The following is a 17,597-nucleotide window of genomic DNA, read 5'->3' on the forward strand; positions in this document are numbered from 1 at the left end:
GTTTGTTGATGTTTTTAAATCAAATTTAACTTAAGCATAGTTTTTATACTTTTTTAAATTTAAATTAAGCACAAAAAGTTCTACTTATCTTCGAATGACAGTTCTTTATACCATTACATTTGCTTTAAGACAAGATTCTAAAAATTCACCACACAAATAGAATGATTCCAGAGCGCAGAACTTAATTAATTTTAAATATTAAATACCTTTCTACGGTTTATACTAATTTTAATATTTTCTTTCAACAATTGGGCCAACAAAAGTAAATATTCAAGAAGAAAGTGAGATTTTGTCTTAACAATTTTAATTAGTTCATATTAAAGAAAATATTTTCTAACACTCAAGGTTTTCTTACGTTCATTATATCAAAAGTTCGAAATCGGAAAAACTTTTTTTATAAAAGTAGGTAGTTCAGGGATTAATCTTTCGAGTAGGTTTCCCCTTCATTGTTAAACGATACCATAAATCTAAACCTCTAAAAATATCCAGCTATTCTCTTAAATAACCGAGGAAATAGTCATTTAAACTAAGATCAATAAAAATTAAGTGTCTGAAAAATCGATTTTTAACTTTTCAAGTATTGTAAAACCTCTCGCAAGTTCCAATCATCTTGGATTTTGCTTGAAAGTACGCTTGAGGGGAACTGCTGAAACCTGATAACCCCTCTCTATCTACTTTACACTTTAATATGATTTCGTCTTTGTTTCAGGTCCTAAGACACATGTGCCTAGCGAGACAAGTATCCCAACTTTCTCTAAAGTTTTTACAAGAGTAGACCACCGGGAATTGATGATCCTAATGGAGCCTACGCAATTAACTTATTACAATAGTAGAAAAAATTCGCCCTTTTTTCAACTCTTGAAAGCACTTTTGTTGTCTATAGACGTAAATACCCTAATATGGCTCAGAAAAAAACTAGAAACCAAAAACTCGGGGTTTATTTTCCTTGAAAGAAACTCATTGTCTGAATTACAATATTTTCACTGATACAAATTCGAAAGTTGAAAGCTTACCCACGTACATAGTTTTTCTTTAAAAGCTTGTGTGATTGATAGTGATATTGATAAATTGATATACGTTCCAGCAAGGACGTAAAACTGATTTTATGTAAAATCGAAGACTCACCATAAACGTCCAGACACCCTTGTTGAATTTTCATGACGCTGGTGTTGATCTGACACATGTAACATCCACGATCCGATTCTTTCAATTGACGAATCCTCAAATGCCACGTTTTTAGATTGTCATGAGTCACACTGATTCTGGAATTGTGAGTCACGACTTTAGTATGAAGAGTTAGAATTGTTTGGTCCTCTGCACGGACCCAAGCCACCTGCAAACACACACAATTAACTCATGTTATAGATTTTTATTGCTTGTAACGTAAATACTAGCTTTAATCAATCATTTAGGGTCATGCATAATTGATTACTTTGCACACGCTACATAATAACACACTCACTGGAAATTACACCTAAATTGGCTCTTTCGAGACGAGAAGCTTTTATCTGATCGGGAAAGTGTATTTTAATTTTACGCTTGACAAGTAGACAAGTGTAATTACCAGATCTCGCCTTAACTCTAATTTCATCTTGGCAAAAATAATATTGGCTTTAGGTAAATCGCCGAGTTTTGTCACTCGAGTTTTCTTAAATCCGATTTTTTGTTTGGAAATAATTTGAGTGAAATGCGACCCGTAATTAATTATAAATTAAGTACAATTAGAGAAGTCGCAGGCCGTTAAATATGCAAATTGTATTTGTAAAGGGAAACTATTTCATTCGACGTTCTGCATATTTATAACTAAAATCGTAATTGCGGCGAGATTGTATTAAACTCTTTGGATTAAAAGATCAAATCCTATTCGAAGCGAGCTTTGTTGGGGATTGTATAATTGGCCGTATTTACCACAGCAGCTGCTTAACGCTCATCAAAATCGAAATGTTGAACAATAAAGCGTTTGTAAAAGCTCAACCAGTTTTTGTAGTCGACAGAGATTTGGCCAATTAAATCTTTTTGTTAGCAAAAATATCGAATTATTATTAAAGTTAAGATAAACAGATTGAAGATCTTAAAATGTTTCATTGTTGTGATAATAGCTCTTTTCACCCACACGTTTTAGGTCACGACGTTAATCTTTTAGGCGCTGCTGCGACCGTCTGTCTTATATTCACCCACTTCTTATAAATAATGCATCGTGTTTTATGCCTGTGGAATTTCATCAATACGGATCTGCACTTTCGGAAAAGCAAACAAAAAATTACGGGTCAAGCGGGCTGCCAACGAGGAAAGAAAAAATACCAAATTATAATCACAGAACCACATTTAACGATTTTTGTTCTTTGTGCAGGTTTTTCATTAAAAAAATTATTTATTTTTTTATTTTTATGTGATTGTTATTCAGCCAGACTTTTGTTTGTAAAATTTGATCTGGTTTCTAACAAGGTTATTATAAATTTATCGGAGCTTATTAGTAGATTGAAACTGAACTCCTCATTAAGTTAACAGATATTAAATATGTAAAAGTTGAGTCAAGTGATTGGGTTGGCAAACTTTGTATACAAATTGAGTTGCTAATTAATATTTTTTTGTGTTGAAAGTATGAAACAATATTCCATCGAAATTCTATACGGTGCATGAATCAGCAGAACACGGAAGGCAATAACAGGCTTTGCCATCAATTTGTATTAAGAACACGTAGAGCGTGAGAGAGATTGGACAGTGAGTGAGAGATCGATGGCAGAAATTCCAAAGGGGTTGTGAACAGGACACAGGTTGTACCATTCCAATGTTTCGCCTCTATAACTGTCTTATATCTGTCGAGCTGCAGGACACTAATTCAAACAATAAATCTGGGATTGTCAGAAGCGTCCACTCCAGTTTTTCGACACGAGGGAGCGTTCCCACGGTGCGATTTACTCCGATATTTATGATCCTCTTCGATAATTCTTAAGACAGTCGTTTGTACCGACGGTTTTAATTGAATTTTGCAAAATGTTAGAGCAGTGTTCTTGCAAGGATTTAAAACGATCGAGATGGGATTTGAGGGATAATCGTCACCGAACAGGAAAGGTGTTGAACCGAGAATATCCCAAAATTGACATTTCTGTCTGCAAGAAGAGCGGATTTTGCCAAATCCGTAAGAAAAACTGACAATTTCCAGTCGGAAAATTACGAAGAAAAATATAACAACGCGAACATTTTCGAGTTAAAGCACGTGGTTGCTTTGATTGGTTTGGGAGATTTATTCGAGGGTGTTTAGAACTATTTAGCTATCCTGTGACACTTTTGAATACAAAGAACCCGATTATAACAATCCTTTCAGATCTTCGATATTAAATGCCGCATGAACAGTTCTTCCTTTTAACTGATTAGCAATTTAAATTAGAAACGTCGAGCGAACTGCAACTTTACATATAGCAACGAGGCTTCTAGCTTTAATGTTGATTAACAGAGCAGCAATTATTGCTGAAAAACTTAAATTCATTACGTATTTTAAAAGCAAATTGCTTGACCTTTTCACGGCTATTTAAATATTGCAACTTTTGACTGAGAGCGGATTTATCAAGTTTAGGTCATCAATCTTTCTGTTCCTTAAATTTTATAGGATACAAAAGAGAACTGAATTTTGTAAATGTTAATAAAAGACTAGAGTATTCGCTAGAAAACTACTATAAATGCACTCTGCCTATAAAAGAACAAAAGAGAACTTAATGGAGCGGAAAAAATACAGTTTAGAATTTCCTTAATGATAAATGAGTAAGATATTCCGTTATAAGAGAGCACTTAACTTGGAATGCTTTAATAAAAAAGAAAACAAGTGAAATTTGGAGACACAAAAAGTGGGAGTTGAACTGTCATGTTTTAACCTTCATTCTGATTATAATAATAAATTTTCATGTCTAATTTTAAATTTGGTCTATTTTGAGCGGTTTAGCTCGGCAATATCTTGTAAGGAATTTGTTAGTTTCAGCAGGTCGCAAATTAACCGACGATTTCATCATCCAAATTAGCCTCACTTAACAAACTTCCAGCTGGCTGAACTCGGCTCTAGTCTTCCTAAAATATAAATTTTCAAATCCCATTCTGAGTTATTATGATGTGGCGGTTATACGAAAACGCCACTGAATAATTTGGATAATTTGCAAACACTGCTAGTCCAATTGCTGTCATAATTATGATATTCAATTGTAGGTTTAATAGGGGCAAACGTCAGCATTAACTGAAATAATTCAAATCATCCATTTTCGCTAAACAAACATTTTTCATTTGAAACAGTGAGACGGTCTGGAATCATAACGGGAACATCACGTTTCATTTCTCGCGATAAGTTTCCAGATTATTACTAGTTGGAAGGTTTCCTTCAAGCACGTAAACAAACTTTGACAATACAAAATAATGAGAACGCTTGGATCCGGGTTTCAAACCATTGAAAAATGAAATGTCGTAGACATCATTGTGTCGATTGACGGTTTTCCCTCATCGACATTTTTAGATTCCCTAAACTCAAATTATATATTCCCTCCTGTGTCATTCGAGGAAATGATATCAAGGAACATAGAATGTGTGGAATAAAAATTATCATAACATCGGTTTTGCCAAAATTTTCCTAATAGTGAACAGATTTAAATAAATATATTGTTTAATTGTTAAATAATGTCGGTGTAGACTGGTGGACAATTTATATTTTGATAAGGATTTAGGACCGGGTCTAACGATCTGCAAATCCGTTAAATGAGTCTAATTTAGATGATAAAATCGTGTGTTAATTTGCGACCTGTTAAAACTCCTAAAATCCTTGTACTTTTTGCAAGCCGACATGATGGATTGATATTCCAAGTATAATTTCCTCTAGACATATCTGATGTATCTAAGCACGTTATTGATGTTCTGGAATGTTATTGTTCCTCCGTGATTGTTGAGGTTGATTTAGAACTTTCTAGTTAGTTATCTTGAATAGACCAAAACCATTTTCATCATCAATGTTTTGTGGAAACTCTCAAACATTGCAATTTTGATTGATATTCCCGGAAAGTAATTATTTAAAACATCATATCAAGTGTTGTAGAATTATTTGTTTGCATGTTGCAAATTAGACACTCACGAGAGCTTATTTATAAAACTCCGATTTGAAAGCAAAACGTTTCTTTCACTTTAACCAACAAACAATAAACGTTCTATCGATTTGGCCCATTAACATTTTCATCGAGTCGACCAACAAAAAGCCGTTAATGCCAACATAGAGTCGAGTTTTTTCTGCGTTGGTAATCGTTCGACCCTCTTCGAGGATCTACGTAAGGTCTTTTTAGCTTCTAGTTTTTATCAGACCTGCCAAGTCTGCTAAGTATTCATTTATCATTGCAACAGCCTAACTTTTATAGTAATGGCCTCTTGTACTTTATATGCTCCTAGTTTGACTTTTGTTTAAAACTGATAAAGTTCCGTCATATATTTCATTTTGAAAGTTGGAAAGAAAATTTTTATCTGCTCCAGTCTCGAAATCAAGCAACCAAAAGTCATATTTTATTCAAATTAAATTAGTGAGGAGTGATTTGTGGCCGTGGTCACCTCATCCTCGAAAGAATCATTTATAGTTTGCGAAATAAAACAGTGGTAATAAAATATCTTGACAACAAGAAATGGAAAGCGACTTAACCTCTCCCTGGGGGTGAACAGTAATAAATCAGAACACACACGCGCATACGGCAGAGTCTTGAGGGTATTCGTTTTGCATTGTATTAAATCAGACGCCATTGAAACTTTAAGTGCATTTTACTGTAAGCTCTTGTTCGTTTTTGCTTTTTGTATCCACTCGAGAATGTTTTGCTTTTGCGTGTCGAGATTAACCAGGCAATTTTCTTTAAATTCGACCAATTTTTTCCAAATTAATACATCATAACAACGGATGTTGAGTGACAACCTCATTTCGCTGATGTATTATTTAGAAAACTGTTGAAACATAATTTTAATTATCTGAAATGGAGATTGTTTTGTGCAAATTTACGAAATATGAGCATAAAGTTTCTCAAAGACCTAAGCCAAATGTAATAAAAATTCTATATATTTGAAGACAGATTTTTATCCAATTTTCAGACCTATATTTAAATCTGAAATTGAAAGGATGCGAGTCTGATACTAAGTTTGATCAAAAAAGAATTCACGTTTCAAATCAAACAATGCGAATGTTCCTGAATAAAAATCATCATAAAGTAAAGCAACACCTGTTTCAGCCAACAAAGGACATGTTTTGTTCACTGCCAAGCTATGCTACAGATTTAATTTTGCTGAAATAAAAAAACTATTAAACGTATGTCAGTGCTTTAGCATTTGTTGTTTACAGGCAAAGAAACTTTGTCATATTTTTTTGCAAAAAATTAAACTTTAAACCAGAAATAAAACGCATCTATTTCATTGCGTTCAATTTAAAGGTAATAAATTAACGGAATTTATTGTTGTGTACTATATTGTATTAAAAACAACATTGGATGTTCTAATTTCTACAAAATTTAATTACGAAGCAATGTACAAATGAAAAATTCCAATTAAAATTATAACTGTCCCAGCTTTACTAGTGTATTAATTAAATTTCTTTTTCTACAAATTTGTTTTCTCTTGGAAACTAATTGGTCCCAACAAAATCGAATACTAAACTGTGTTTTAATTTAAAATCTGTTGAATAAAAAGCAGAAACCTTAAAGAATCTAATTATTACCTTAATGAAAAAGTACTAATTAGCTCTTATTGGCTTAAATGATAATTTTCTCTGAACATATTATGTTTACCGTATAATTTTTTTGTAAAAGGAACATCTTTAGTGGTAAAATTGTGTCTTTATTGTTTATTTTGAATCGTTTAAATCTTTGTGTTGTTTAAAAACTTAATAAAAAATTTAAGCATTAAAAACTTTCTGTTAACGAAGAAATTTTGTAGAGCACATTGTGAAAAGTTATTTAATATTCGAAAGTATCGGCAAAGTAATTTCATCTCGTTATATCCGAGTATTTTTAGAAACTATACAAACAGAACAACATTGTGTATGACCGTATCCTATGACTTATTTACCGAATTAATTGCGTTTCTGTTTCATCAATTAGTTTCAATCAAAGTTGATCCAGCAATTTTAATCTAGAACGGGTTCGTGACTGGAAAGCAACCCAGAAAGGTAATCACCACGCTTGACGTTAACATCTGTGTTATCAGACAGACGAGTTATAAAAATAAGATAATTAGGGGTTTCAGAACGAAATAAAACCACGTTAATTTATTTATTGGTTATGAAAAAAGGGACAAAATATAAACGAGACGATAAAGAAAATGTAGCAGGTGTGCGGCTTGCAGGATATCAATATTGAAGACGAGCACTTTTGTTCGTATTTATTCGAAAAATGTCATTTTTTCTAGTTTCTTCTCGCGGAATATATAGATAAAACGTGCTCGTAAAATTTAAAATTGGTTCGGACTTTTTAATCACCAATAATACTCAATAAAAGGGTTTACGTTACCGTAAAACGGTCAGTTATTGCAAGAGACAATCTTTGTGCAGTTTTTATGGGAATTTGTGGACGTATGTGGCGAGTTTTATGTCCACTTCATTAGAAATAAGTGTAGTTTAGAGTTTGGACGGTTTAAATGTCTGTTTATAGCATTTATGAGTTCTATAATTTTGCGTTTTTTTTTTCTGGGAATTAATTGTGGTCTCGTGGTCTCGCCTTGAGTTATTATAAGAGCGTCGTCAAATACCCCAATTTCCCATTTCCCTCATTTAAATGGGTAAAAAGCGTCTTCTTACTTAATCCAAGTCGGCAATATACGTATAACCGCAGTCGTACGTCTTGCGACTGTTGTAATTTAAAGGGAGTAAACCCCGAGACCATCTCGTCAGCTGCATAGGGTTGGAAAAAGTTCCACTCTCTCCCCATAATTCTCTTCGTGGGGCGGCCACTCGTGTAATAGTCTAGTCTTTCGTTCGAACGAGCGAAAAACTTCGCTATTTACTGTTCGCTACTTATATTTATGTAACGGCAAAACAAGACTTTCTTCCTATCGGATTTTAAAGAGGGAAACATAAACGAATCTTCTCGAATGGCCCGGCTGCATCTTTTATTGTTACGGCACAAGTTTACGTATCCGATCGCTACTCGTTTTTATTTTATGACCGGGAAAGGGACGATTCTTACGTTTAACACCACCCAACGACTTATTCTGCATAAAGTTAAACGAGGAGAACATGTGCGATGCTAATATGTGCAAACGTGACGCGAATACTATGATTTTTACCAGCTTTACGAGGGATTATTTTTCTTAAATAAGCTCATAAATTATTGGGTTTTTTACCTTGTATTTTCCGAGGTTGCTGACTGTGCAAGAAAGTGTAGCCTCTCTTCCCACCGGAGTTGTTAAATTATGTATAGGGGCTAAAAACTCGGGTTCATCTGATATCCGAGCAGTCGACCAGTCCTCTGAAATAAACATAGAATAAATTACATTAACACTTGCATTGTCAAGAATTTGCTCAAAACCATTACACATTTTACAAGAAACCAAATTTCATTAGAATAGTATAGATAAATATTGTAATTTCAATAATTTCAAATGGGTCACTGTTCATAATGCGGAATATTTTTTCAAAAAAGTTAAATCTGGCTTTTTGTCCATTTTGCTTTTGTTGAATACAAATTAAGTAAATAATTATTTCTGGTAAGCAGTGGGAATATATTCCATCATAAAAGCATGTAGGTGCACACATTAGATTCAACCAGAAATTGTTTGCACAAACGATCAAAGATACGCTTTGTTCGCATATAAATTCATATTTGTAATTCAGTGTAAATTGAGAGTGAAGGAACATTTCATTAGGTGAACAAATAGTTATTTTGACGCTGCATTTCTCACTTTATACTGGTTTATTATTTACAAGACCGTGTCTGATTTTTTCTGAATTAAAATTGGTTTGTCCTTTTGCTAGAATTCATGGCTTGTAAGAGATACTTAGTCGCAAAGCTCTTGAAAATGGTGGCTTTTTATGATACCCACAGATGTGTTATTGGTAATATTACACTTCATTTACTTTTTGTGCGTCGTTGGTTCTGATTTGCACAGATTTCCCGTTCATATAAAATCGGATCCAGGCGAGGTTTATTGTTGCGACTTTTCGCGGGATAATAAAAGTGAAACATGACGAGGCAAAAGTTGAGGATTTTATCGCACTTGTTATCGATTGTTTTACATAATACATCATGTTCGTTTCTTTGTTTTCGTGTCACGCAACCGGGAAACATCTTACATTGTTTGCTTTTTTTTGTTTATCTTTATAAAGACAAACTTTGCCATTGTGAATCTTGCAACTTTCCGAACTGAAAGCATAAATTTCTAAAGGCCCGTTGAAGAAGTTAAAGCAGAAATTTATATATAGATGGGAACTTGACGAGGCTGTCAACGTCACTTATTGCATAGTTTCACCAAGAATTTTTATTGCAGCCTCAATCGATATTTGGATTATTTGCCACGAAAAAAGTTGTTTAATCTCTTGGGAGGACATAATGGAAAAAAGACCGGTAATCCGAAAAGCTTCCAAGCAGTTTTGGAAATTCAGGACAGCCACGACTAAGCCACTCTTATCTCTAATCCAATTAACAGAAAGAATCAAATTTTTACGTTATTGTAAGAGACAATATTTAAAGAGCCGAGTGGGCGGTTAAGCCCAAAGTCATCACATTTTATTGTGCAAATATATAAAGTATGGAACCAACCGTTTTTTTTTAAATCATTTGTCTTCAGAAAATAATGGTCTTAACATTTTAGAATTTTTTTTAGATGGTTTTTATTTACACCAAATAGTGTTTAAACAGGTTATTGCTGGAAGTAAAATATGACAATTAACTTGTTTATGTTTAGTTGTTTAGATGTTTCAATTAAGTTTTTGAAAATGTCTTAAGCTAGATATTTGTTAAGGCATTTACAATCTAGTTGGGCGAATGCCTAAGCGTGAAATTGTTACAATGAATAGTGAACAAAATATTTATGTGACATCAATTTATCGGACCTTAAAGGAATAAGAAGAGGGTATGTATTAATTTGTCCAAAGTGGCCGACACAAAGTTTTGGGGGAACAAAGAATGATTGAAGCCATTGAAAATAATGTTGGAGTCAAACAGCAAAAATTAGATTGAAAATTCGCTGTTTCAAAGACCACTTGTATTCAAAGATGTCTCTCTGAATTCGATGAAGTTTTAAATACACATCATGCCAATCATGATGTAATGTTTTGGCCTGATTTGCCTTTATGCCACAATGGCAGAGAAGTTATAAACTGATTTGACGAAAACAATATAAATTTTGTACCTAAAATAGACAATCTTCCCAATGTACCGCAGGCTCGATCTACTGAAGAGTTTTTTTTGGTCAATATTGAACAGGAAAGTGTACAAGAATTTTTTTAAAGCTTAGCGAAATCGATCCTACTCTTGTCCAGAGGAGAGTGGGCAGAAGAAAATTTGTGAGCCATTGAAGATTATTTATTGTTGTTTATATTATTAATTGTTGTTACATTTGATTAAAACATAGAAAGTTTTAAAAATGTTATAAACATCTAAAAAATTCCCAAAACATTAGGACCGAATATTAATATAAATTAAAGTAATATAAAAAATGTTATCGTATTTTGAGAACCAAATTTTTTTTGTCATAGAGTTATGCGATTTTTTTGGTCAAAATTGCAATCTATGTAAAGAAATAAAAAATTACATATACAGTAGGTAGTTGTAATCCTTAGATTAAAACCTTGATGAGAAAAATGGTTTTATAGTGGGTTGTCATTTAAAAAATAGTTATTTTTTATACAAGACGATAAAGAAATTGTTTATCTACGAGTGAAAAGGTTAAGTTTACGAGTGACGAAGTCATGAGTGGACTTTTTTCACGAGTAGATAAACAATCTTTATCGTCGTGTATAATATTAGATAAAAGCACTCTTTGACATTGAGTACAAAATAAATAATTTTTTTTGTAGAACTCAAAAACAAAAGAAAACTTCGAAATTTTTTTTCTTGATAAAGCATCACATTTTTATAGTACTTTATCATGTATCAATAATTGGTTTTTCTAAAAAATAAATAGTTTAAGCAAAAAACGTTTGGTTTCAGGCTTTTTATTCACATGATATATTAAAACTTGTTACAGTGTTTCTACATTTTTATAGCAGGATTAAGTATATTCATTTCCGTTAATCTTGCGTGCGTACTCTTGACATGAGACAAATTCTATTCTTTCGTTGGTCTTCATGTGACCGAAGAGCTTGATAAAGACCAAAACAGGCGACGTCATTAATTCGCGTCCTTTGCATTGTCAAGTGTCATCATGATTATGTCACGGGGGGTGAAACAGCCCATCAATCAGCAAAGCTCCCTTTAGGCAAGAGAGACGGAAACAGGAGAAACTATTCAATGTGCTCTAATCTATCAGATAAGGTAATAGCAGGCCTTACATGTCCTTCGAGCGATTAGGAGGTCGTAGCTATCGCTTGATCTACATCTAAATGTAGCAACATACGAGCCACTACAAGCCCAAAACTCTGAAATATTTCCATTGTTTGCCCTTACTTTGAGCCTTTGACAATGGAATGATGTTAGGCAGAAAGGACGACCGATAATTAAAACTCAAATTGAAAAAGTCGGTTGCAGGTGTAACAGGAATTTAGTGGTTGTTCTACGGATATTATCGATTGTACGAGGAAGCCAACAGTGTCGGAATAAAACATCCGTTTAAGTTAATTTAACAAAATATTGGCTCGATGCTTATATTAGATACGCCTGCAATGAATAATTTAGTTACGAATTTAACTTCATTAAATCGATATCCATTACCTCGGGAGATTATTAGCTCAATACAAATAAGAAAATCAGCTCTGTTATACTCAAAAACATCACATCAAGCATAAGCGATGCCACAAACTTAATTAAACAAGCACTCATTGTGTATTAGCGTTTAATCAACGTCTAAATACGAAAAGCAAACAAGAAAAACAATATAATAGCGGAATCCACACCCAAGACCACATACGAAGTGTGTTTACTAATCTATCGCTTTGTCAGAACGGAACCCTCACTGTGATCTGACACGACCACACAGTTTGCAAAGCCAACATTTTCACTCAACTATCGTTCTTGCAGACGCCGCAATTTATTTAATGTAAAATCTAGATCAAAATTGATGGCACGACGAGTTCGTCACGCACAGGTGGAACTTATAGAACCAATCGTTGCAGAAATTTTATAGGGCTATTCAAGTACATTGAAAGGGATGGACCTGACTTGACCCTTCAAAGAACTCACTCCAATCTAGACTCTGCTTGCAAAGGACATGTCTCTAATTGTCCAAAATAATTAAATCTGATTGTAAAAGATTTTTTTATTTTAACATTCTAAAACAATGAGGTGTGCTAGATAAATTTGTTTTTCTCCGCTTAATTACGTGATATATCGACTCTATTTCGAGTCAATTAAATATTTATCGCGGGTGGTATTTTTGTTTTGTTTTTGTTCCAAAGTAACGAGAATGGCTGAGAGTTAAACCTGAAATAGATTACAAGTTGGAGTTTTTTACGTTAAATATGTAGGTGTAAGGATAAGAAAAAAAGTTATAACAAAGAGCAAACAAAAGCGGTGAAGTCAATGCCGGGAAAGCTCAAGGGATTTTTACCTTGGCATGGAAGAAATGTAAATCTTGAGGGATAAGAGAAACATTTTCAGATTTCGACTTTGAGGGAATTAAGTCGTAAGTGCTGTTTATTAGAATTTTTGTGGGTTAGTGTGCCACAGCTACCGAAAAATATAATCTAACTAGGCGAATGGCTTATGAATAAAACTGGTCTGATTTGAATACATAATTTTCAATTATGGAGCACCGTCTTTTCACTTTGCTTCGACACTGTATGTTTATTCATTTCCTGAATTAAACCAGCAATTCAAGGTAAAGCTTTACAGAAAATTTGAACCTATTTATTGGTAATAATGTCTATGAAGAAAAGCGTCCCTTGTCGGATGAATAATGTAATGACAGGATCTGCTAGGATTATTTTAAATTATGCATTTCGCTGAGAAGATTTAATAAGAAAATTTCAACATTAATAATAAAATATTACAAGGGTATGACAGTGTCTTAAATAAATTTTTGTATTTTCTCTATGAAATCCAATCGACTTTTTATCCGAAAGCATCGGATTTAGATAAACCCGTCATAAATAAACATTTTAAAGTGGATGTAATAACATTTTCCTTTATCGGATTACAACGACGCTGCCGGCTTTTGGATTTCGTCCACTTGCACTGAAACTATTCTCACTTATGGTATAACAAAAAAAAACGGAAAATTTTTCTATTGTCATCCTAAATTTTTTTCGAGCAAAAGGCGCACAATAAAACTGCAAAATGTTGTAGTGTGTTTCAGTGTGATATTGAAGAACCCTCTGCTTTTATCTCACTTCTACAGAAACAATGTTAGAATTTGTATAGCTACAAACAGGTGATAAAATGTTTCATGCTTGTTTTTCCGCTTGTTGCTGAAACTTTGTTCAGTTTGATTTAATGAAAATGTAGAACAATGAAAAATTACTTGAAATACATTTCTTAAATTTACATACGGTGCAAAATTGCTTTAGCAAAGATTTTTTGTAATTAATAGAGTTGTTGAAACATATAAAACTTAGATTAGTCGTAATTGAACACAGAAATTAAATATTAAAGCCAGTCGTGACCAAAACAACGATTTCACAAATAATTCAATAATCTGCAAAAGGAACACAATAAACAGGAACAGTCTTAAAAGCATTCATTAATTATTAGCGAAAACAGAAGTTCGTTCTAGTTAAAGACACATTTCTTGAGTTTTTTGTTCCAACACAAAAAATTTATTGCTTTATTTTGGTATCCAATCATTAATACCTCCTGCGTTAAGCAGTTTTTATACCTGTGTAAGAAGCTTTTTAGTCGGATATAAAATGTAGTCGCGAGAATTTTATTGGAATAAAAGTGCGATCAAATAGGGGCTGAGCACCCGATGGCAGAGCACATAAAAACGGGATTGTCTGTGAGGAAAGAGGGACCCTATAGACCGGACATCGTAGGCAGCTGCCAGGATGTGTGATTACCTCGGCCAGGGATTGTAAAACGTACGTCGTAAACGACCGATATCCGTGTCCGGAGCATTCAGTTCCTTCAGAAACGCTACACGCTATTCGATAAGTTTTTATCCCTCCGGAGCTAATTCAACACACTTTTGCCTTGAACAAGGGAAAATATGCAAATAAGGTTAATGAAGACAGTCAGACTTGATTAAAAGTAATTGCAAAAAATGCTCAATACCGACCGGAAATTTAAAAAGGAGAGATTATTCTAAAATGTGGTGGATGCGCTAGAAAATATATTTATCAGTATTATCACATTTGACACTAATGTAACATAAAATGTAAATCAGCGCAAATATCATCAAAGATAAAATTGGGTTCGTTAATGTTGTCGAGATTTCAACAAATAATTAAAATCGACAATACAACAACTCCTCTTAAACTCGTCGAAAATTTATTCGAACCCTTCGCACCAGCCGCAAACTTTTATTCGCTTTGTAAATTAGCTCAAAATTTTGTGAAAAATGCCGCAACCTGTTACGACCACGTCGTGACCATAATTTAGTGCTACATAATGAATAGCAAGAGGCTGCATTGCCAGTTTTGTAGTGCTAGTCGGTGACTGGCATGTCATGAAGTCGTAGCACCGGAATATAAACTACTGCAAAGAACCATCGTGATAAATTCTGAATGCATCTTGCCGGAGACTTGATTGAGTATTCATGCAGGAAGTGAAGTGCCCGCATGCAGTAAAAACTCTTGACATGTGCTTGTTTAAAGAAAAATTTTTAGCAAAATTTCTACATCGGGGAATAATAATTTCTCTGTTATAACCTCGCAAAAATCTAATGAAAGATTCAAGGTCTTGTAAGGGCATGATTAAAAGAATAAGTATCGTGCGAGTGTAATCTCGGGTGCGGTAAAAGAGCAATAAACTGACGTAGTGACGAGTATTAAAAACACTCATTAGTTCTTAAATAATGAATTTTAAAAAGTTTCAAGAGCGTGTTTTGATTAAAATTGCTGTTTTGTAATGATTAGCGAGTAAAATACTAGTTGAACTGAAGAACTTTGTTTTATTGATAGCAAAGCTTCCAGATGTAAAAATTTAAACTCGAGGAAAATTCAATAAACTTTATGGAGCTTTCCAGCTTCCCTACTTACATTAAATTAATGTAATATCAAAGCGTTCAATATTTTTAGCATTATTTCCAATCCATTTTCATGAATAATTAATATTTTTACTTTACGACAAATAAAATCACTGAATCTATTTGTTAGATAATTTTATTTTATTGCAAACTTTGCTATAATTTAATATCCATTAATATAGAAACTTCTGTCATAATCCCGATATCATAACTAAACACATTTAAATTACATTAACACCGAACTTCCACTACTACATAATGTCCGATCAATAGTAATTTAGCGGCTGGCTTTTATCACTTTTCCTACTTATTAACCAGATGAGTAGTGATCGAAGTTCTTCAAAATTTAACATAAAATCAATGACAGTTATGTTAAACTTTTACATTCAATGTTAAAGCAAACATCGTTAAATGTAAACAGTACGTATTTCAATAAAAAGCAAACCATGTAATTTTCCCGGCGCATCCGCCAAAATTTCAACCGAAAAACTTTATTGAAATAAAGTTTTATGACGAAAATTTCATTAATTCGAATGCTCGTTGAATTTTACTGATCACTAGCAATAATTGATAGATTTTTAGTAGCAAAATTTGAATTTACATTTTAAAGTATCATATTCAAAATAAACCTTTATATAATTAAATCAGAATATTTGGGCCGCATTACAGGATTTTTGTATTTTACTAGATAATTCTGGTCGATTTAGGCTACGTGACATTTGGAAAATGAATTCGGTTTATTTTGTCACGAAATATCTTTCAAGAGTCATGCGCATAGCAAATGTGTTTATAATTTGTTAATGGTTTACAAGTTAATTTTTGTAATATAATTAAGAGACTTGAACTAGAAGCTAATTTTTTTTTTTCTTTTTTTTAATAAAAATTACAAATTAAATAATTTAAAAATATAAATGTGGATGAATAATTCTGTGTGTTGCTCGCCATGATTTAGCTAATCTAAGTCAACCTGTAGTAAAAATCTTGCCTATCACTTCCACTCTCATAAATCGTCGACATTATATTTTAATCTTGCAGACAGCGTACCTGGCCTTGTTTAAAAATATATATTTTTATTTGGTTTATCTACGCTTCGTGCTAATTAAGCTGGCCAGGATTTATCTGCATTGTATGCGAATTCAAAGTTAATCTTGCTTTGATTTGTGACTTCCACGATTAATTGATATGAATTGCGTTTGGATTTTAACTCGAATTATTATTCGAGCTGCCAGACAGTCACGGCAAAATGCTTTATTTTACAACGGCAGGACGCCTACCTCTTTGACAGGTTTTAAACATCTCAGAAAATTACAAATTAGTTTGTATAAGTTTTAATTCTTAACAGGTGTTTATTAAGAAGTGTTAAGACGACGTACAATTAGTTTTAGAGTTTCAAATTTGCTAACAACTTCTGAATTGGCTAAACTGCCTGCGAACGTTTTTGCTCACCTGCTCTAGTTTCAAATTTGAATTTCCAACCTGTGTAATTAAAAGTTTTTTCAAGTTTTTGCTCTTAAGCTAATTGTTTTGACACACTGCTCGAGTTTGAGTTTATTTCCAACCTGAAAACTTTTTATGTTGAGGCACTCGCTTAATTACTAATTATTGAAGAAATAAAGAGTGAATAAATAGTTTAAAATAATAATACGGCGTTACGGAAATTGTGAAATAAAATTACCCGGCGCTTTGTACAGTGAGTCGCTGCCACTCGTACAGTTTGAAAACCTCCTAATTTAAATAATGAAACAAACAGAATTTGTCTGAACTTTGTGCCAAACTGATATTTGTATTTAAAACAAAAATTTTTGAATAATAAAGAAGAACATTAATTAAAGTACGTCTCCGTTGTGAATTTATATTCAGAATCCACAGATTATTTTCCACAAATATATCATTGTCGTCGCTGTACAATGACGTAACGAATGGATCCATCCGAAATACGAGCAGAAAAATTAATCTACGGCTCTGTAAAACAAAATCCGTGTATTCTGTGAGTGACTTATGCATGTAGATCTCGATCTATAATTTACTGCCTTTCTAATCGATCACTTTTCTATCAAACGCTTGTTCGCTTCCGGTCTTCCGGAGTGACCGAGCAATTGTTACAAGAGGTGACAGCGCTTATTCGGCAGGACTGCCGCAGTGGTCCTGATTTCAGCACTATTCCGACATATCAACTGGCGATCAACCGTTATCTGCATACCTGGCAGCCGCAATCACTGCCGTTTCACTAAATTTCGGTGTCGTCGGCATTCCGGAACCGGAAAAAAAACCAAAACCGGAAACCGTCACTAGCGTCTGGAGCGAGTTAAATTTGTGCAACGAACTCG

General features: G+C 33.3%; 1 protein-coding gene across 1 annotated transcript in view; it reads right to left on the bottom strand.

Annotated features, from left to right (window-relative positions):
- Positions 1-17,597, bottom strand: part of LOC123007188 (lachesin-like) — a 63,089-nt gene that overhangs the window by 28,594 nt on the left and 16,898 nt on the right. Inside the window, exons 2-3 of the mRNA XM_044402314.1 lie at positions 8,335-8,459; positions 1,126-1,333 (exon numbers count right to left, since the gene is read on the bottom strand). Of these exons, the coding sequence (XP_044258249.1) occupies positions 1,126-1,333; positions 8,335-8,459 (333 nt within the window). The remainder of the gene's footprint in view (positions 1-1,125; positions 1,334-8,334; positions 8,460-17,597) is intronic.

Source organism: Tribolium madens, unplaced genomic scaffold (assembly GCF_015345945.1).
Source record: "Tribolium madens isolate multiple individuals breed KSU strain unplaced genomic scaffold, Tmad_KSU_1.1 Scaffold_3;HRSCAF=73;Tcas5.2_LG2, whole genome shotgun sequence".
Classification (NCBI taxonomy): Eukaryota; Metazoa; Arthropoda; class Insecta; order Coleoptera; family Tenebrionidae; genus Tribolium; species Tribolium madens.